An 18,853-nucleotide genomic window follows, 5' to 3' on the forward strand; every position below is an offset into this window, starting at 1 on the left:
ATAAGTTCTTGATAAACATAAAATTTGGTTTTGCTTTGTATTGTGGGGATCACCACCAGTGTTGCAGTGCCAATTTATAAGGTACCAGAACTGTCAAAATAATTTCCGTTTCCTAAACCGTATCTATTGATGCATATATATATATATATATATATATATATTATGATATATATATATATATATATATATATATATATATATATATATATATATATATATATATATATATATATGTATATATATATATATATATATATATATATATATATATATATATATATATATATATATATATATATATATATATATATATATATATATATATATTTGATCTAGTAGTAGTCTACTGTGCTTATCTTTTCGATATTGGTCACACATCTATAGGTCTTATGCGAGGAAGTACTGTTTTTAGGTGATTAGAAGTGCACCTGTTATCAAAGTCTTTCTACAATATTGATAAGTCATAAGATATAAGCTGATCTGACCAACTTTCCACTTAAATGTTTGAGAGCATTCTCAGGACTATTTACATTACCATACCAAATTTCATTTTTCTGTTTTATAAACCATGGCCGTGCACAGCAGAGAAACAGAAAAGTAGATGTGTTTTTAATGAGGGGGTTCCACATTTAGGGCTGGAGAGAGCTTACCACAGATGGCACTTCTGGGGCCCATGTGTGTGTTCGGGCTAAATTTCAGTTTCCTATCTTCAAAAGTGTAGCTAAGCATAGCAAACAAACAGACAGACACCATACTTTATATATTAAATAAATCCTCTGTTTTAAATAAGTTTTTATAGACCTTGGAGTGTGCAGTAGTACTCTAGGTTAGTTCTGGGATGGGAAACTATTTGAGCAAACCCTGACCTTGTGTGACCTTTCTGGAATGAACAAAATATTGAAATTATCTTGGCTATATTGTGGTACCTGGTAGGAAACAAGTTGTACTGTACTTGTAATTTTAGTTTTATGGCTTTAGGCATCATTTTAGCACCATTTACATGAGACTGGGTAATAGTTTATATGCAGATGTGTGTATGTGTTCCTTTTTATGGTTACTTTCTCATTATCTAATTTTCTTCCTTGTTCCAGGAGGTGTTGAAAAAGATACCAGGATACGGGGCCCAAATTGGTGTGGATATACGGACTCCTGGCATAGACATCCCAATGTTTAGTGCTTTGTTGCGTTACTTATACACCGGTGAATTTAATGCTTATGATGGAACTAGCAAAGCTCAAATGGGCCTCAGTAACTTGGACATGTTAATGCAGTTGTGCGAGGAATTTGGGACGCCCAACCCCCTCGAGTGCGATCTTAAGTACCTGTTGGAGTCTGGCGATTATGCCGACTGTGTGTTGGTGTTTTCAGCGAGTGGGGATGTGAACCAGTCTGACCAAAGTGGAGAGGCTGGCCCGTCAGACTATGGTTTTCACAATCGGTTAGAACTGTATTGCCACAAGGCTATTCTTAGTGCACGCTCACCGTTCTTCAGAAGCCTAATTCAGCGAAGACAACGATACAGTGAGGACATGTATGAAAGGGGCATCCCTCAGCCCACGAGAATAGTGTTAGACGAAGGCGTTATACCCAAGAGATATGCGCGAGTGCTCCTCCATGCTGTGTATTTAGATACCTTGGATATAACTTGTATTATACGTGATTCCACCAGCACCAACAGTCTGAGTGAGGCACAGAGCATCGTGCAGACGGGTCGAACTCAAATGACGATGGTGGAAGAGGCTATGGAAATATACCAAATCGGTCGCTTTTTGGAGCTGGACATCTTAACCCAGGTAAGATAGATAGCTATGAATACTTGTTTGTGTGTTATATATTGAGCCAAAGTGACATTATTATTATTATTATGATTAATATTATTATTATTATTATTATTATTATTATTATTATTAAGTAAAAAGTGTAATTGATTGCTAACAAAGTATATTTTTGCTAATGAACCAAGTGCACCACAGCTCATTTACTAGTACTGTATATACTAAGTAAACCACCTTTATGCACTTGAAAACAATTTGGTTATACAGTAGCTAGTATGAATAGGTGATGTACAGTTTGGTTATACAATGTTATTAATAGATAGTGAACTGCAATTTGCTACAATGAATATGAACCAAACCTAATATCCTGAAGAGTGGTTGGTTAAGTTAAATTTGGGAGATACATATTTACTAATAATAAGTAAAAGATGTACCAGTAGTAAAAAATAGGAATAAGAGTTGATATAAATTTGATATAGACCTACACTATGTATTGTTTGTAGCTCTTAATGACATGCAAATGAGGCTGATTTTCTGTTTTAAATAATAAATTGGTTGAAGAAGTACAGTAGTGCTGTCTCATATAACTGAAGTGTGTTAGGGTAAGTGTGATATCATAACACTGAGTTGTATGTATGTATTGACCAGTGTATGAGAAGTAAGATTGGATCACTGATACAATCAAATCATCAACATTTATATAACTGTCTTGCAAGTTGGAAACTGCCCTTGGTGGAGATTAATGGTCACAAACACACTTCTCCAAATTCTTCATGAACTGGCCATCTCTAGAGTGTCAGGATTTAAAGACAACACTTAAGATTTAGTTAAATACCTGTTTAAAAATTCATGTTGGCATAACTTGGCTATCATATAGTGAAGCAGGTGCAGTTGCACTGTATGTAGTTATAGTATGGTACCAAGGTGTAAGACCATAGCTATATAAGAGATGAGAACTGTCTGACCAAGTACAGTACAGTACACACAAGAGGAAGGAAAGCATAAAGAAAGAGGGAAAAATAGTATTTTTTTGAGAGGACACTGTGAAGGTGGAGAAGTGTTTCAGGTTTCCTGGTGGTAATGCAGAATATTACCTGGATTATTCCTAAAGAGAACTCCAGGGGCTTCTCTACTTTCACATAATGTTCTACAACCAAACTTATCACAACATTGTCTGCCTGTACTGTACAATTATATCAGAGTGGGAGAAAAAGTAGTGTATTTGTCTCTTATTTATTTCACTTTTATAACCCTTCTGGTATATTGATGGTTGGGTACAATCAAGACAGGTTCTCCCTCCATTCACTGTCATATATTCACTCTTACCTGCTGTGTATATGTGGTAAGAAGAAGACTAGAGTCGACCTTTTTTTCTTTATTGTTCATATAACTGACCCAGGGCAGTATGGCATCTGGAAGAGAGCAAAAGAATTTTCTAGTAAGTGAAGGGAACAATGAAAATTACTTATATAATGTAACCCCAAACAAAACAAAACCCAATGATAAGAAACATAACATATGTACAAACACACATAACAAGACAGAAGACACGGGTTCAAGTGTAGCATAACTTTATTACAGAATATAACAGATTTGTTCTGCTATGTTGTTCCCCTTCCACAACAAGACCTCAAGACATCTACAGTGAACCCTCAAAGATCCGGACTAAAAGGGGGGACCACCTGTCTGGAAAAGCCGATTTCCGGATTTTCCGGCGAATAATAAATGATATAAGAAACACCAAAAATACAGTACTAATGTAGTGATAAACAAATTGCTGTACTGTATATAAACCATGCATTTACCTGTGATAACGTAATAAGAAACATTGTATCATTACTAGAGTCATTGAAATATTATTCCTACAAATACAGTAACAATTGTCAACTGTTTATATGTTTCCTACTTCCTCGGGCACCTGTGTACCCTCCAAGAATGTGAGGGTACATTATTTATATTCTTATGCTAACAAAAATTTTCGACCAGGGTTGTGAGGACATGATAGTGGAGTCGCTGAGTCTAGACAACCTGGTATCCATTCTACGGTGGTCGGGGGAAGCTCACGGCTCGGCGTGGGTCCATCGTCAAGCTCTTCATTTTTTGCGAGAGGAGTTTTCTCAGGTAATGTCCATGCACTAAGGGTGGACTGTTTTTCTGCTATTAATGACATTACTTATTGGATATACATAGAGGTCTTGGAGGAGTCATTCAACAGGTTTAAGGTAATATTGATTATGGAAATATAGTAGTACTGTACCTGTAATTATGTAAAAGTATTGCCGTATTTTGCTGCAGATAGGACACGCCTTTTACTTCAAAATTTTACCCTCAAAATCACCCTGTGTCCAATATGGTGAAGGTCAGGATTGGGGTCCAGCTTGGGATCTCGGTATCCCCCTAGTTTAAGAATCCAAACAACTTCAGAATGAATATATATGGTATATTACAGGAATAATTTCATTTAATGAAGAGAACAATTAAAACAGTAATAAATAAACAAGAAATATTCAGTAAATGACTGCGATAATTCTTGAAACTACCGACAGTGGCCAGGCAAACCGCTCGTTGTAATAGATGTTTACAGATTTCCCACCAATAACTAGGGGTGCAGTGCTGCCGGAGCCCACCGGAGTGCAACTCTGGCACCTCTGTTTTGATCAATCAATCAATATCGCCGATGCCTTGTTCCCTCCCAGGAACTTCCCAACAGGGGGTGGTCATGGCAGAAATGTCTCCAGGCCAATTTATCCTTGCACACCTCACTTGCTCTCTCAAACACCCTTCCTCCCTTTCCCGCTCTCTCTCCAACAAACTCTCTAACTCTTTTCTCCCAGGTGGCAATTAGTCTACCCCTCCCAACATTCCCCTCTCTCTTGCTATCATAAAATTTTTTTGTCAGCTTGTCTTCATGCATCCTCGGCACATGTCCATACCACCTTAGTGTATTCCTCTTCATCCACTCCACCACATCACACTTCACACAAGAAGTTATACTCTAGTAAGCTCTATAGATTACTATAAATCTATATCAATCAAGCAATCAACTTTATTTTGCATTAATAATACAAAACCGAATATATCCTCATATAATTAATCTCTCCTTCAGATCACTTTATATTTTATGACTTATCAATATTGTAGAAAGACTTTGATAACAGGTGCACTTCTAAACACTTAAAAGCCGTACTTCCTCGCATAAGAGCTATAGATGTGTGACCAATATCGAAAGGATAAGCACAGTAGACTACTACTAGATCAAATATTATAAAAAAAGTAGCTCTGGGCCTCTACTTGGTTTTTGAGAGCATTTGTTGCTTTTGGTCAGTGTTCAGTGTATATGACTTGAAACATTTAGTGTGATATTTCTCCACAGACCGGTGGAGGTTCTGTGGTGGAGGAGGTCCAAGTTGAAAGTGTTGATTGTAATCTTAAATCAACTTGGGTAATAGTGATGAACATTTCTTTGATATTTGGTTGTAATTGAAAGAAAATATAATAATGATTAATATTTTATATACATTTAGGAAATACACTGATAACCTAGAACCGTATTGGTCATCAGTTTCATGGAGGTGTATTCTACAGTGCCAGCTTTTCTCAGTAATTCATATCAGAAAATTACTACATGACAAAAGCCTTCAGTTTTAGCCCTTAAATGGTGGCCATCCTCAGTGGATGGCAGCCAACATCAGTACAGTACAGTAGATGTTTCTGTTCTTTACATTCCACTTTTGTGTATATGGGTTAGGGAATCCTTACCTGCCATTTAATGATCAAAGAAATTGTTAATTTTTTTTATCTTTTGGGGTGATAGTTTGTAGACAAGTAGGAGTATATTGTCTTTTAAGATTTTAATTATTGTGTAATTTTATCTACAGGTTGCTCAGTCGGGAGTGTTATTGGAATTGGAAAAGTCAACATTGTTAGAAGCACTAATGTCAGACTTCTTGCAAGCGGCGGAGCTAGATGTGTTACAGGCTACACTACGCTGGGGGGAACACCAGTTGCTGAGACGAATGGAAGATAGAGGTGAATATCTGGACCAATTTATTATTATAACTTCATTGATGACAGATGTACAGTACTGTAATGTCTGGGTATTCATAAAATTTTGCTTGAATTGAACATAATTACTGTATTGTACTGATATACATTTTTGGATGTACACTGTCATGAGACAAAGTGTACAATTCCAAAATCACAGCTTATGGTCAATATGTCAGGTGTTAAAAGAGTGTATTATACAGTGGTATCCCCATTAACCAGAAGAATTTGTGCAGATATTTACCAGGAACGAGATATTTTGGGGTAATTTAATAAATTTCTCATCCCAGGAAAAAAATTGCACATCTCCAAAATTTTTCTGGGTACATGGGTCCTCATTGTACATTCGAATGTGTTCCAGATAGAAGCAACTTATTATGAAACCTTTAGTGTAATTAAGGGTACTATATATGCAATCCACCATGTACAGTAATACCCCTTGAAACCTCAGCATATCAGCATACAATGGGGTCATTATAACATATTGTGCTGTATTGTACAGTATTTGATATGGAGATATATTACTAACAGCATTATTTGTTACCACTGAGTGATACAGTAATATCCCTGCTATCCGGAACAAATGGTGCAGAGCACTTCCGGGAATGAGACGACTCCCTCAAACCCGGAAAAAATCCTGTCCCAGAAATTTTTCCAGGTACTGGGAAAAGTTTAGTTTACAGAATTTTCCAGAATTTCATATTATTTCACCCTTGCAATTTGCTCCCAGACCTTGAGAAAAAAAATTGGAGGGAGTTTCTGGAATTTTTCTCAGAATTTTTAGAAAATGAGCCTGATTTTCAACCTCAGAATATGTTCCCAGACCCAGAAAAAATTTTTGGGGAGAGAGTTTCCGTAATTTTTTTTATAAGAGGACAATCTGGACCCGCCACCACAAGGGGGTGAGCAGGGGTGGGCTGAGTAAGGTCGTCTATCCCCAAGATGGCCTCACCAGCTTTCGTATCTCAAAAAAGTGGTGTCAATATAGGAAATTTGTATGAGCTTATTTTCATATATAGAATGTTCGTATCATGAGGGATACCTGTTCTGTAATTATACAGTGGTGTTTGCTTAAATAAATAAACTCTGTATCTGTCTGTGCGAGATGCGTAATTTAGACTCTCGGAAAACTTTCCCCAGTACATTGTCCTCTTGCTTAACACAGGTTGCGTTCTCAGAAAATGCCATGTTCAGCGAATCCATTATAACCTGGGGAGATAGGAGATGCATCAGGTGGACCCCAAAAGCCCCCCCCCCCTCCCCCTCCCACACAAACACACACACACACACAAACATTAAAAACACTCAAAACCAAAGTTTAAAGATATCATACAGCTCTAAAGTAGCTCACTAATACACATACATCTACAAAATTCACTAAAGTGATACCAAGTAGTGATAAAAAACGTATTCAGGCAAATCCTCGTTGAACAAACCTGTGTGAAGCGTGAGGGCAGTGGACCCAAAAAAATTCCAAAGATGTGTGATTTTTTTCCAGGAATGACAAAGTTCGTCTCCACACCCGGAAATATCTCAATCCCATAACCGCTCTGTACCAATTAATCCAGCTAACGGGGAGCAGATATCTATGTGAAAACGTTTGTTGACAACCAAACTTTGTCTCAACCTCATATATTTGTTATTGTTGATGTATTAGTGTTTTACTAACCTTGTTTAAGACCTTAGCTGTTGAAGTGAGTACTGTACCTTATACCATGAGATTATGTCTAAGTTCTGTACCTTATACCATGAGATTACTGGAGGTTGTTTCTGATGAGATGTTTTCCTTTGTAATGGGGAAAGGTCTTTAACTTGATCCAATCTGTGGGATAATTTCCTTCTCATACTAATAGATTGGGATGTAAAAGAAGAAATGTCACCTTCAATAAACTGTAAAATTGTCTTTTAAACAGAACCTAACTTAGTGTCGCAGACGACCCACTCGGTGACTCGGAAGGGTCTCCGGAAGAGGGACATGAATGATGTGGAATTGCGAGAAATTCTGTCAGAACTCTTACCTCACGTTCGAATGGACCACGTACTACCTCCCAACCATGATATATTAACCCAGGTATGTATGGACCATGTACAGTACTACCTCCCAACCATGATATATTAACCCAGGTATGTATGGACCATGTACAGTACTACCTCCCAACCATGATATATTAACCCAGGTATGTATGGACCATGTACAGTACTACCTCCCAACCATGATATATTAACCCAGGTATGTATGGACCATGTACAGTACTACCTCCCAACCATGATATATTATCTTTTCTTTTTTCATAATGAATGATACAGGTAAACTTTCAGATATGATGAGGTTAGGAAAAACCCATTTCTAGGTGAATAATCATTGATTGGGAGCATTATAACACGGGGTTCAATGGTATATGTTCCCAGCCGGTCCCCAAACACGCATGTATCACCGACAAAACAATTCCTACAATACTACTATCAGGACAAAACAATTAAACAACACTCACCACATCCTGAAGAATATGCCTGGTCAACATCACAAGGCTAAGGGGACTCTTGTAGGGGGAGTGGAGACATCACTCTGACTCTCACACAGCCTCTGGGGAGTCTCATGCTGTTTAACAGTGTCAAGCTTCACCTCAGAGAGACAGTTGTCTTGGATGCCTTGGCCTTCCCAGACATTTACAAAGTTCCGCTGCTCACTTCACAGAAACAGAGCAAAAGCACTTGTCACCAAAACTGAGCGAATGATGATAACAAAAACAATGATAGCGGCCGACACTGCTCACATTTTCAAAACAACATAATTGACGCACCTTATAGCCACAAAAAACACGGGAAATATCACTTCACAGTCACCATAACACAGTTTAATCTAAATGTTAGTGCTGTCCTCTCACTATATAAGGAAAAAAACACATGATAATTGCAATATACAGTATAATGCTGGCTGATAATCGTGGAGCCATGCGATTGACAAAGAACCAAACACGACTGTAGTGTGCGGGTTGGCAGTGTGGTGGCGCGTGGGTAGGCTTACAAATGAAGATAGAGATAGTAGTGCATAGGGTTAAATATTGTTTCCTTATAAAATGTCACTAACTTGACATAAAAATAATATAATTTGCATTACTGGAATCCTTGCAAGACAGTGATTAGTTTGAGAATATACAACCCATAGTTTGCACTGGAGATAAAACAAAATGTTTCCAACCAATGGTTATTGATGGCTATTTGATGGATATTGTTAAAGCGAGTTATTTTGATCGTATATAGTGAGTTTATGACCATCAGTAAAGATGGTCTTAATTTATGACCATCATTAAAGCAGAATGTCGTTGATGGGGATATTGTGTCTTGAAGTTTACCTGTACCTGTTTAAATCTTAAAAGGTGTGGTCGCTGCTCTCACCTATATGTATGTTATTGTGATGGTAAAATATGTAATTGCAGGCTATAAAACGAGGATTAGTATCAACACCTCCAAGCCACATGATTGGGGACGACACCACCAACTACCGGGTTAATGCCTGGATACGAAGTAAAAATAATGGCTTGTTTGTTAAGCCTAGACTTTTTACACCTTATGCTGAAGAAATTAAGGTAGGTGCACATAACAGTGATGTTGTTCACAGATTTATAACATTATATTATGAAGCAAGAAAATATTTTGCATTAAAAACATTCCACCTTACCTTACCTTACCTTACCTTACCTTACCTTACCTTACCTCACCTCACCTCACCTCACCTCACCTCAATTTACCCAACCTAATCTAACCTACTGTTGCCTGACGTCTGGTTTATTCATGATTTTTATATTGAAAAACATATAATATTTAAATATAATTTTATATTTGGTCATGGAGTTTGGAGTTTATTGCATGTGATATCTTGTTCATGAAGAGGTGGATGGTGTGGGTGAAGAAGTTAATAAAACAAGACAATAGGATAAAACCTGAGACTTGCAGCAGGTATAAGATTAAACTGATCTTTGACTCTGGGTAATGGATGGGTTAACTACAAGGAAGGTACAAAGCTATAGAATGATGTGTTTGACAAGTTTTACCCAACTTAGTCATCTGTTGTTGGAGAGAGATGGCAGATGGTCCCAGCCAGACTTCAAAATATTAGGTATAATAATATGGGCATCCACAAGATTTTTTGCCTTGGGAGGCAAGAAAGCAAGACAAGATATGACATATCAGTTCATTCAAAGCAGGTACTGTATATACATTCATATAAAAGTATGATCAAGTATAATCTAGTTACTTTCTTGTATTGTATGATCAGCAATATCACTTAGTATGCCCTTAGCAAACTTGTTTAACATTACATTAAAAACTAGTTTAGTACCCGAATCCTGGAGGATAGCAAATGTAATCATGATTTTCAAGAAGGAAGATAGATTACTATCCTCTAAGTACCGTCCAATCAGCTTAACATCAATTGTAGGCAAATTACTGGAAGCAATAATTTCAAACTCAATTCAAAATCACCTGGAGAAACAAAAATTTATCAATGATTGCCAACATGGCTTTACAAGTGTGTGTTCATGTCTGACAAATCTATTATCATTTTGTTCAACTGTGTTTGAATCAGTGGATGACAGACACGTTTAGGATGTGGTTTACCTCGACTTTAGCAAAGCCTTCAGCAGGGTCCCCCACAAAAGATTAATATGTAAAGCGGAGGCTCATGGAATTGGAAAGGATGTTCTAAACTGGATTAGGGTGTGGTTACAGTACAGGAAACAGAGTCCGCATTAATGGCACTAAATCCGATTGGGGTAGTGGAGTACTCCAAGGCTCAGTACTTGGACCATTACTATTTATTATACAGTATACATAAATGACATAGATACTGTATAGGCTTACACAGCAACATAAGTAAATTTACTAACGACACTAAAATAGGGCTTGTAATTAAATCTGGCGATGAAATTTAATGTGGACAAATGTAAAGTACAGTACAGTACTTTGCCTAGGAGATGTAAACAGAGAAACCAGATATCAGATGAACAACGTTGTTATAGAGAAATCCAACTGAGAGAAAGATTTAGGAGTAATCATAAGTAGGAATCTTAAACCAAGTCAACAATGTGTATTTGCTCAAAACAAGGCTAACAAAGTACTTGGGTTCGTACAAAGGAGTGTTAGTTACAAGACTAGCGAGGTCATCCTAAAACTATCTTGCACTTGTGAGACCTCACTTGGATTATGCAGTTCGGTTCTGGTCACTGTACTACAGAATGGATATAGAATCCTTAGAAAGCATACAGAGGAGGATGACAAGACTAATCACAGGCATTAGGAGCTTTGAGTATAGAAACAGATTAAAGCATTTGACTTTACACTCCCTCGAGAGACGTAGAGTGAGGGGCGATATGATTGAGGTGTATAAACGGAAGTCAGAATTAAACAAAGGTGATGTAACAAAGTTACTGTACTTAAACTATCCAACCAGGAACAAACTCATAGCAATGGTTTTAAATTAGTCAAATTTAGATTTAGGCTTGAGATAGGTAAACACTGGTTTTGAAATAGAGTAGAAGATGAGTGGAATTAGTTATCAATCATCATCATTAATTCGAACACGCTGGATAGCTTCAAATATAGGTTGGATGGATATTTGAGCGATAGGGGTTGGATGTAAATGGGACTGCCCAGTATGGACCAATAGGCCGGCTGCAGTTTCCTCCATTCTTATGTTCTTACTTATCAGTGTTATCACCAAATTATTAATCACTAAAATTATCATAGGATCGATCTTAAGATTAAAAACTAACAAAAATAATTAATTTGATATCATAAATCCTGGAAATATGGGGATAGCCAATGCTAGCCGTAATTTCAGTGGTTAAATAAATATTGCAGGCAGCACTTAGCAGCTCCAAAACGATCAATCACGTCTTCAATGAAGGCTTTCTATCTAACCTTTTTTGTCAATACACGCTGAACCTGCACAATCCAGACAAGCATTCAGTTGTCATTATTGATCGATGCTCTGTTTTGACGTGTCTCAGCTTGCTAAATTACTGCTCTACACTATATGTCCTTGGCAACAGCCAAGGACATATAGTGTCAAGCGGAGGCAGGAAATGTCAAGGAGATCAATATAGGGCTTCTCAAATAGCAGGAAACAAATGGCACATCTTTAGAAGATCCGTCAGGAACAAAGTTGCACCGGAATCAGGTGCGGTTTTCTTTTGAGAAGGTTGACGCTGTGTTCACATTTCAAACCAGGACTGTGACTCCTCAGCAAAATTAACACTGTTGTAGATGTCATTTTATTGTGCCATTTTTTCCTACATTCAGCAACCTCTGGATCTTCGGTCACATTACACCACAACTTGGTTTTGCAAGTGACATGCTTGGTTAACATGAACTCATGGTAGTAGATGTTTGAAGCACACTTATAACTTCCAACAATTTCCATGGCAGTAGATGTAAATAAAAAAAAGAAATCCTTAATGGTACTGAGCTCAACTTTCCACAGTATTTGCTTTGATCTTATTTTCATCTACGAATAATAATATTACTGAATATTATGTATAGTGTTTATAATTGTGTCATATTGTACTGTACCAGACAAATTGTGCTGTTACTCAAATAATATACAGTACTAGTTATCAAAAAGGAAAAAAAAAATTAGTTAAGGTACATTGCAATATGCAAAGTCTTTTTGAAATTTGTTTATTTATCTAACTGTAAAATAATGCATACCGGTAGTTAGTTTGGATGACAAGTGGTCGCAGATTCATCATGACCTAACACCAATGACATCGTAATTCTCTCACACAGAGGAATTGTCAAAAGTACCGTCTTACTACAAGTGTCCATTGTGGGAACGTTAAGTAACAAACAGTTCACTTATAAACTTGTAATGCCATACACATATTGTGAACAAGGATTGCGAAAAAAAAATGTTTCTCTTTCCCGAGGCTTACGATTGAAATACAGTACATATGGGAGAAATATATATTTTGTTGTCTAAATTAAAAACGGTGGTGGGCATAGTGATAAACAAATTATATAAACCATACATTTACCTACGATAACATAATAAGAAACATTGTATTATTACAAGAATGAATGAAATAATATTCCCACAAATAACAATGGACAACTCTGTTTATGTCTCCTGCCTTGGGCACCTGTGTCCCACGCGCTGACATCTTAGTTACACGGACCTAAGATGATCTTTGCTCTGTTTTATGAATGCTTCTTCGGGAGGCTTCTTAGCCCCCAAAACCCTAAAATTTTGTCCGGATCTTCCGAAATCTGGATTTACTGGGTCTGAATCTTCGAGGGTTTACTGTACAGTCACATATACTGTACTGTTCATTCAGTAATTGTGAAAGTACCTGGAAACACTTTGTGCACCTTAATTTTCATCTTTATACAAGATATCTTCAGATGCAACTGGATTTACAACAGTGGTAGAAGCAGTACTGTAGTAAAAAGCAAGTGACAGGTGAATGAGATTCAGTGGAAGGGATGAAGGGGTCTGAAAGCATAGGGCTGGCTTTGTGGCCACGCAACAGAGGATGGGCCGAGAGATTGTGTTTCCATTAGAAGACTGTCACCACCACGAATGCAGCCCAAACCCAAATAACTGCCAGGGGTCACACCCTGCCAGGTCTTGGTGGCCACACCATCACAGTAAAGATATGAAGAATGAAAAGTAGATTAGTAGTAAAGTTGTTTGGAGAAAGGTGAAGGTAAAGTCTTTGAGCCTTTACAGCAAAGATGGCCGGAGCGAGCTGGAGAGGAAGAGTTACGAGTCTTTGATCTTGAAAATATCAAAGTATTTGTAGCATTGAAGGATGAACGTATCATCATAGAGGTTTTTAGTGAAAGTGGGAGACAGGTTTTTAGCTTTTATGTCAAAATTATGAGTTATGTAGGTATTGAAGTTCACTGAGACAGCGATCAATCTCTACAAATATGTCTTCTGCAGTATGGCATTCAGGAAAATGCAAGCATTTATATTGTGGGTGCTGAGGTTTCTGCTATCTGAAAGTGGTGCAACAGTTTCATTTGTTTGTATTATTTTTTTTTATATACTGTAAATACCATAAATTTTCAGGTATTTATACAAGGTAACTCATGCAAAACACTGTGAAATCCGCGTGGCTTCTTTTGTTTATGTCATCAGTTGTTAGGTCCGTGACATCTGAGAATGTTTTAGTATACAGTATATGAAATACATTTCAAGACCTCTTGTTTTATAAAATTCCGTACATCCTGCACCATATGCACGACCTCATCTCGTATTGTTTTTCTGTCATATAATATATCATTTACGTGCACATTTATATGAGTGGCTCCAATTCGAATTACAGGTATCTCTGCAGCAAAGTTATGAAATCCATCGCTATCAACAGAATTGAATGATGATACAGTTTAAATGACGAATCTTTCTTCTGCATGTTTTATCTGTATTTTATCTGATTCTGGAATTCTAAATCCAGGCATTAATTTCATAAACTGAGACACACTCATCTGCCTCATTGTGGAGTTGCTTGCTAGGCAGGTTTTTGGAGGATCACTTATATTTTTAGTGCCTATATTTTTCCATCAGTACATTTCTTTTTTATACTGTAAACAAGCTTGGCAGTTTTTACATTTTGCTTATTCTTTTTAGAATAAATATTGTAATCATTGGTTACAAGGTTGAATTACTCCCAGCAGGAAGTCTGCCCCTTTGGGCTTTCAACTAAATGGTAAAAATTTGCTTCTATCTTGGTTTTAATATCCATGTTTTCCATACTCACATACAGTACATTACAGTAGTTGGCTGTTGTCAGTAGCACAGTCGGTCACCTTTAGGTGACCTTTACATACACATACACTGGAAAGTAGCTACACCCATATGTCAAAATGGTCCTCCTATCACTTATAGTCTGACTCAGATGACTCCACGGCAACTCCTCTCCCAATAGAATTGCCAAATTAGTGATAAAACTGGCAATTTTTGTAATCTTAATAGCCATAGCATTTATCATCAAATTTTAAATTAAAATGAGGATAATTAACAAAGTTAATAGTTTTAGAGTAATATATATATATATATAGTTTTTTTTTCCTCTCCAATAACATTGTATCCCATGGTTAAGGTAACTAATGAGAATACTGTATATAGGTTTGCTGGTCTCAAGAAGTAACAGTGTGCTTATATACTTTACAAAAGTTCTGTATTGCTGGTATTCCAGTGCTATGAATATTGTAGTAAAATGGAGGTATGGCATAACAAAAAAGTTTCATGACAGTAAATATTCACCTGTAACCCATCACATAGGCTGTTCATACACAAAATATTAACCACTTTTTATACAGTCCAACAAGAAATTTTGTACCCATGAAATCCTAGGCTTGACCCACCTTGACCAGCCCCCGGGTCAGGTAGGTCAGCCATAAGACCCGTGACCCATCTTGACCCGGCTAGAATTCACTCCCAAGTGACCCACCAACCCATGACCCGCTGACCCATTTCCAACTCCGAGTGGAGGACAGTAAAGCTATTATTCGAGAGTTTACGTGTTGTTTCTGGGGAGTGGAATTTGTTGGCGTCCTGGTCGGTGGGCAGGATAATCCGGATTATGTTTTCACGAATCAATGCTTTTATTTGTATGAGTGTCAGTTTGAAGATCAGGGATGCCAGGTCGTTCACTTTTTGGTGGTTGTGATCCACCTTGAGCCTAACGGAGGGCATGGTTGCAGAAGGGGTAATCCTTCTGTGGGAGATTTATGTAGATCTTTCCCTAACAGGGCCCCTAATTTTCCTGCGACCCTCAACTGGGGGTGCTTCTGCACTCTCACAGAGTTCCCCGGTGACTCGACGGGCTGCTGCTGACCCTTTGACAATCACACGATTATGCTCAGAGCGAGTCGTGGTGTCAGAGGGCGCTTCCAGACGAATACTCCCCTGCGCATCAATTGGCCGAGGAGTAGGTCCTTTCACGACAGCGGAAAAGAAGAAAATGAGTAACAGGAAAAGGTCTGATTACTGTATTCACGAATAGTCGCTTGTCACACTTGGTCCCTCAGCAGTAATCGGGGTTCCTAAGGGAGGTCCGATACAGCGGGAGAGATCCTATATGCCAATTGATCCAAATGATATGTCAGTAGTCTATATCCCTCTAGCTGGATTAAGTCTAGGTTTGTGTTTGCGAAGCAGGTCAAGCAGGGAGCGAGACGTTTGGAGAAGCCTCGTCCGAGAAGAAGATGCTGCTGCTGTCCGTGGAGGTCTTGCTGCTTCTGCTTGTCCGGAGTGAGTTGCTTGCGTGATGCGAACAGGTCACATACTGGGAAAAGCTTATATACAATGGGTGACCTGACATTGCATCAGGTCAGGTCACTAACATTAGACCCACTAATCCTCCACCCCACCTCCACTGCAAATGAGAAAAGAGCTTATATACAGTACAATGGATGACCTGACAGTGCATCAGGTCAGGTCAGTAACATGAGACCCACTAATCCCCTACCCCATCTCCATTGCAAATACTTTCCAAAGCACTTTTAACCTTAGGCCACTGACATATAAATTTATGTAAAATAATATCAGTTTTATACTGACCATCACTAAGGTTTATAGAATTTTTTTCTGTAATTAAACTTGATTCAACCAGAATTTTTCTGTGACACATGATGATTTATACACATTTATACTGTACTGTTGTTCCAATCCGTGACATGATTATTATCCATAATATGTTCAGTACTGTACATAGCACAGTGGACGGTGTATGCTAGTGTGTAGAGATTGCATGTGTGGTATACAGTGCGTGTACAATCCCTCTTTTATGGAGGGAGAGGAGAGTGACAGTTTGCAACACCTGCTACAGGAGTTGGTACAAGACAAAGGCAGGCCATCCTATATCATCATATCACCATTTGGCCTGCCTGCATCACAAGCTCAAAATGACAGCATCTGCTGGCGAGTACTGTACAGTACAGTAGTATAGGTATATTTTGTACATTTACAATATATTGTACATGTTCAGTGGTGTTGGCATAAACAATACAGCTTTGTGTCTCTCTGTGCAAGATGCATAGTTTAGACTGTCAGAAAACTTTCCCCAGTACAGGGTGGAAAAATCCAGAGGCTGGGGTGGGGGGGGATTTCATACGCTATATGAACGGTTTTTTTTTTAGCCACTTAGGGTTTTATCATTATGAATAAAAGTTGATTTTTTCAAAGTCTCTCACATGTTGTACTTGGGCTGTTGTTGCTGGCAGCTCTCATACACTTGGCAGCCGTGTGTACTGTCAAGGCTGTGACACACACCTTGCTCCCCAAAAATACCTTCATTTCACGGCCCGTATCAAATAGATTTTTTGTTTTTTTTATATACAATACAGTACTGTATATTTATTTAAACAAACTTTTTGATGGACTATTCAGGATTATTTTCGTAAAAAATGGTGTTTTTAACTTCTTTAGAAATAATTTTGTAGAGTCTAGTACGGAATATCAACATTTCTAAAGTTCTTTCATAAAGGGATGAGTCCTCATCATTATATGGTGTTAGAATATTTTGTTAAGGATCTTTTATTGAAACAGTTTTATAGAGAATTTATTCAGGATCATTATGGTACCAAATGGATTTCTTGAACAAAATTAGAATAGATGCTGTGGTTAAAAGTTTATACAATAATATCTCCGTTAGCCGGAATCACTCAAACCCGAACTCTCCGATGGCCGGAATTGAAATTTTTTGGAAAATCATTCCCAAAGCCGTAATTTTCCGGAAAATTACGGCTTTGGGAGTGATTTTCCAAGGGGCACATTTTCGTAAAAATCCGAGAAAATTTTCCCGATACCCGGAAAATTCTGGGAATGGTGGATTTTTTTCCGGATTTGAGAGATGAAAATCAGGCGCATTTTCTGGAAATTCCCCCAAAAATTCCTGTTACCCGGAAAATTCCGGGGATGAGGGATTTTTTTCTGGCTTTGAGAGAGTCGTCTCGTTACCCGGAAATCTCTCATTCCCAAAAGTGCTCTGCAACAAATGTTCCAGCTAACGGGGATATCACTGTACTATAGACTTTTTCGCTAGCCGTAAATATTTTTACTCATGACCGCAGCCTATATGTAATAGGAGTGTTTGTCTGTGGGAGATGCGTAGTTTAGACTCAAAAAACTTTTCCCAGTACCTGTACCCGGAAAAATTCCGCTGATGAGAAAATTCATCTCCATACCCAAAAATATTTCAATCCCTGAAGCTCTGCGCCAATTATTCCGGCTAACAAGGATATCACTGATTATGGTTTTTACTTATGGAATGGCATTTATATTGTATATGCATAGGTTTTTCACCCATAAATGCAGTTTCTTTGATTAAATTATTTTATTTTACAGTCTGTTGTGGACGAACAAACTGCAGGTGGGGTAGATGTGGTTCGGCTACAGTGCTACGTGTCGCATATTCCAGATGCTCTATATATGGTTGAGGACAACGCTCCTCATCCATCAACCTATGCCCCATCTACTACAGTGGATGTGGTGGCAGCTGCTATACCAGGTGACCATTGCTCTCTCTCCTTCTTTCCTACAAGCTTCTTCCTTTTTATTTTTAATGGATACTGTATTTTCTTTCGTTCACTCTTGGTGGGCATCATAACCGTAATCAGTGGTTTTTGCCAGACTTCTATATGTTGTTTCATTTGTTTTAAAGAAATATAAGCCAGAAGCTTTCCTCCCAGAACTGTTTTACCGTAGATACTTGTACTGTATGTCCCACAAGACAGGGCATATGAATTTACCCTTTTCCACTTGTCTGTACATTCCCTTAAATTTGTTAACTTAACTGGTCCTACTGTTCCAAATAGAAGAACTTCAAACTGGGAAAACAGTCAATCCTATAAATGTGTCGGCCACATTATGAAGTAAAAATTCACAACTTTGTCCAAGGTATGACTTGCATTTTAGCAGAACTTCACAAAGAAATATGTCATCAGTAGAAAATTTACAGATTACAAAATTCAACTTAATGCCATAGGTCAAGGTCACAGAAGAGTCTAAAATTATTTAAAATGTGTTG

General features: G+C 37.8%; 1 protein-coding gene across 6 annotated transcripts in view; it reads left to right on the forward strand.

Moving 5' to 3' along the window:
• The window catches only part of LOC121875301 (BTB/POZ domain-containing protein 7-like), a 76,337-nt gene that overhangs the window by 43,732 nt on the left and 13,752 nt on the right, over positions 1–18,853 (forward strand). For 5 of the 6 annotated variants that reach the window (XM_042379772.1, XM_042379776.1, XM_042379771.1 and 2 more), the window contains 7 exons: positions 1,092–1,793; positions 3,762–3,896; positions 5,654–5,804; positions 7,733–7,890; positions 9,257–9,406; positions 15,985–16,077; positions 18,172–18,334. In XM_042379772.1, coding sequence (XP_042235706.1) covers positions 1,092–1,793; positions 3,762–3,896; positions 5,654–5,804; positions 7,733–7,890; positions 9,257–9,406; positions 15,985–16,077; positions 18,172–18,334 — 1,552 coding nt within the window. The remainder of the gene's footprint in view (positions 1–1,091; positions 1,794–3,761; positions 3,897–5,653; positions 5,805–7,732; positions 7,891–9,256; positions 9,407–15,984; positions 16,078–18,171; positions 18,335–18,853) is intronic. The other variant, XM_042379775.1, reaches the window with a different exon arrangement.

The sequence above is a fragment of the Homarus americanus genome, unplaced genomic scaffold (assembly GCF_018991925.1).
Source record: "Homarus americanus isolate GMGI-L3 unplaced genomic scaffold, GMGI_Hamer_2.0 scaffold56241, whole genome shotgun sequence".
Taxonomy (NCBI): Eukaryota; Metazoa; Arthropoda; class Malacostraca; order Decapoda; family Nephropidae; genus Homarus; species Homarus americanus.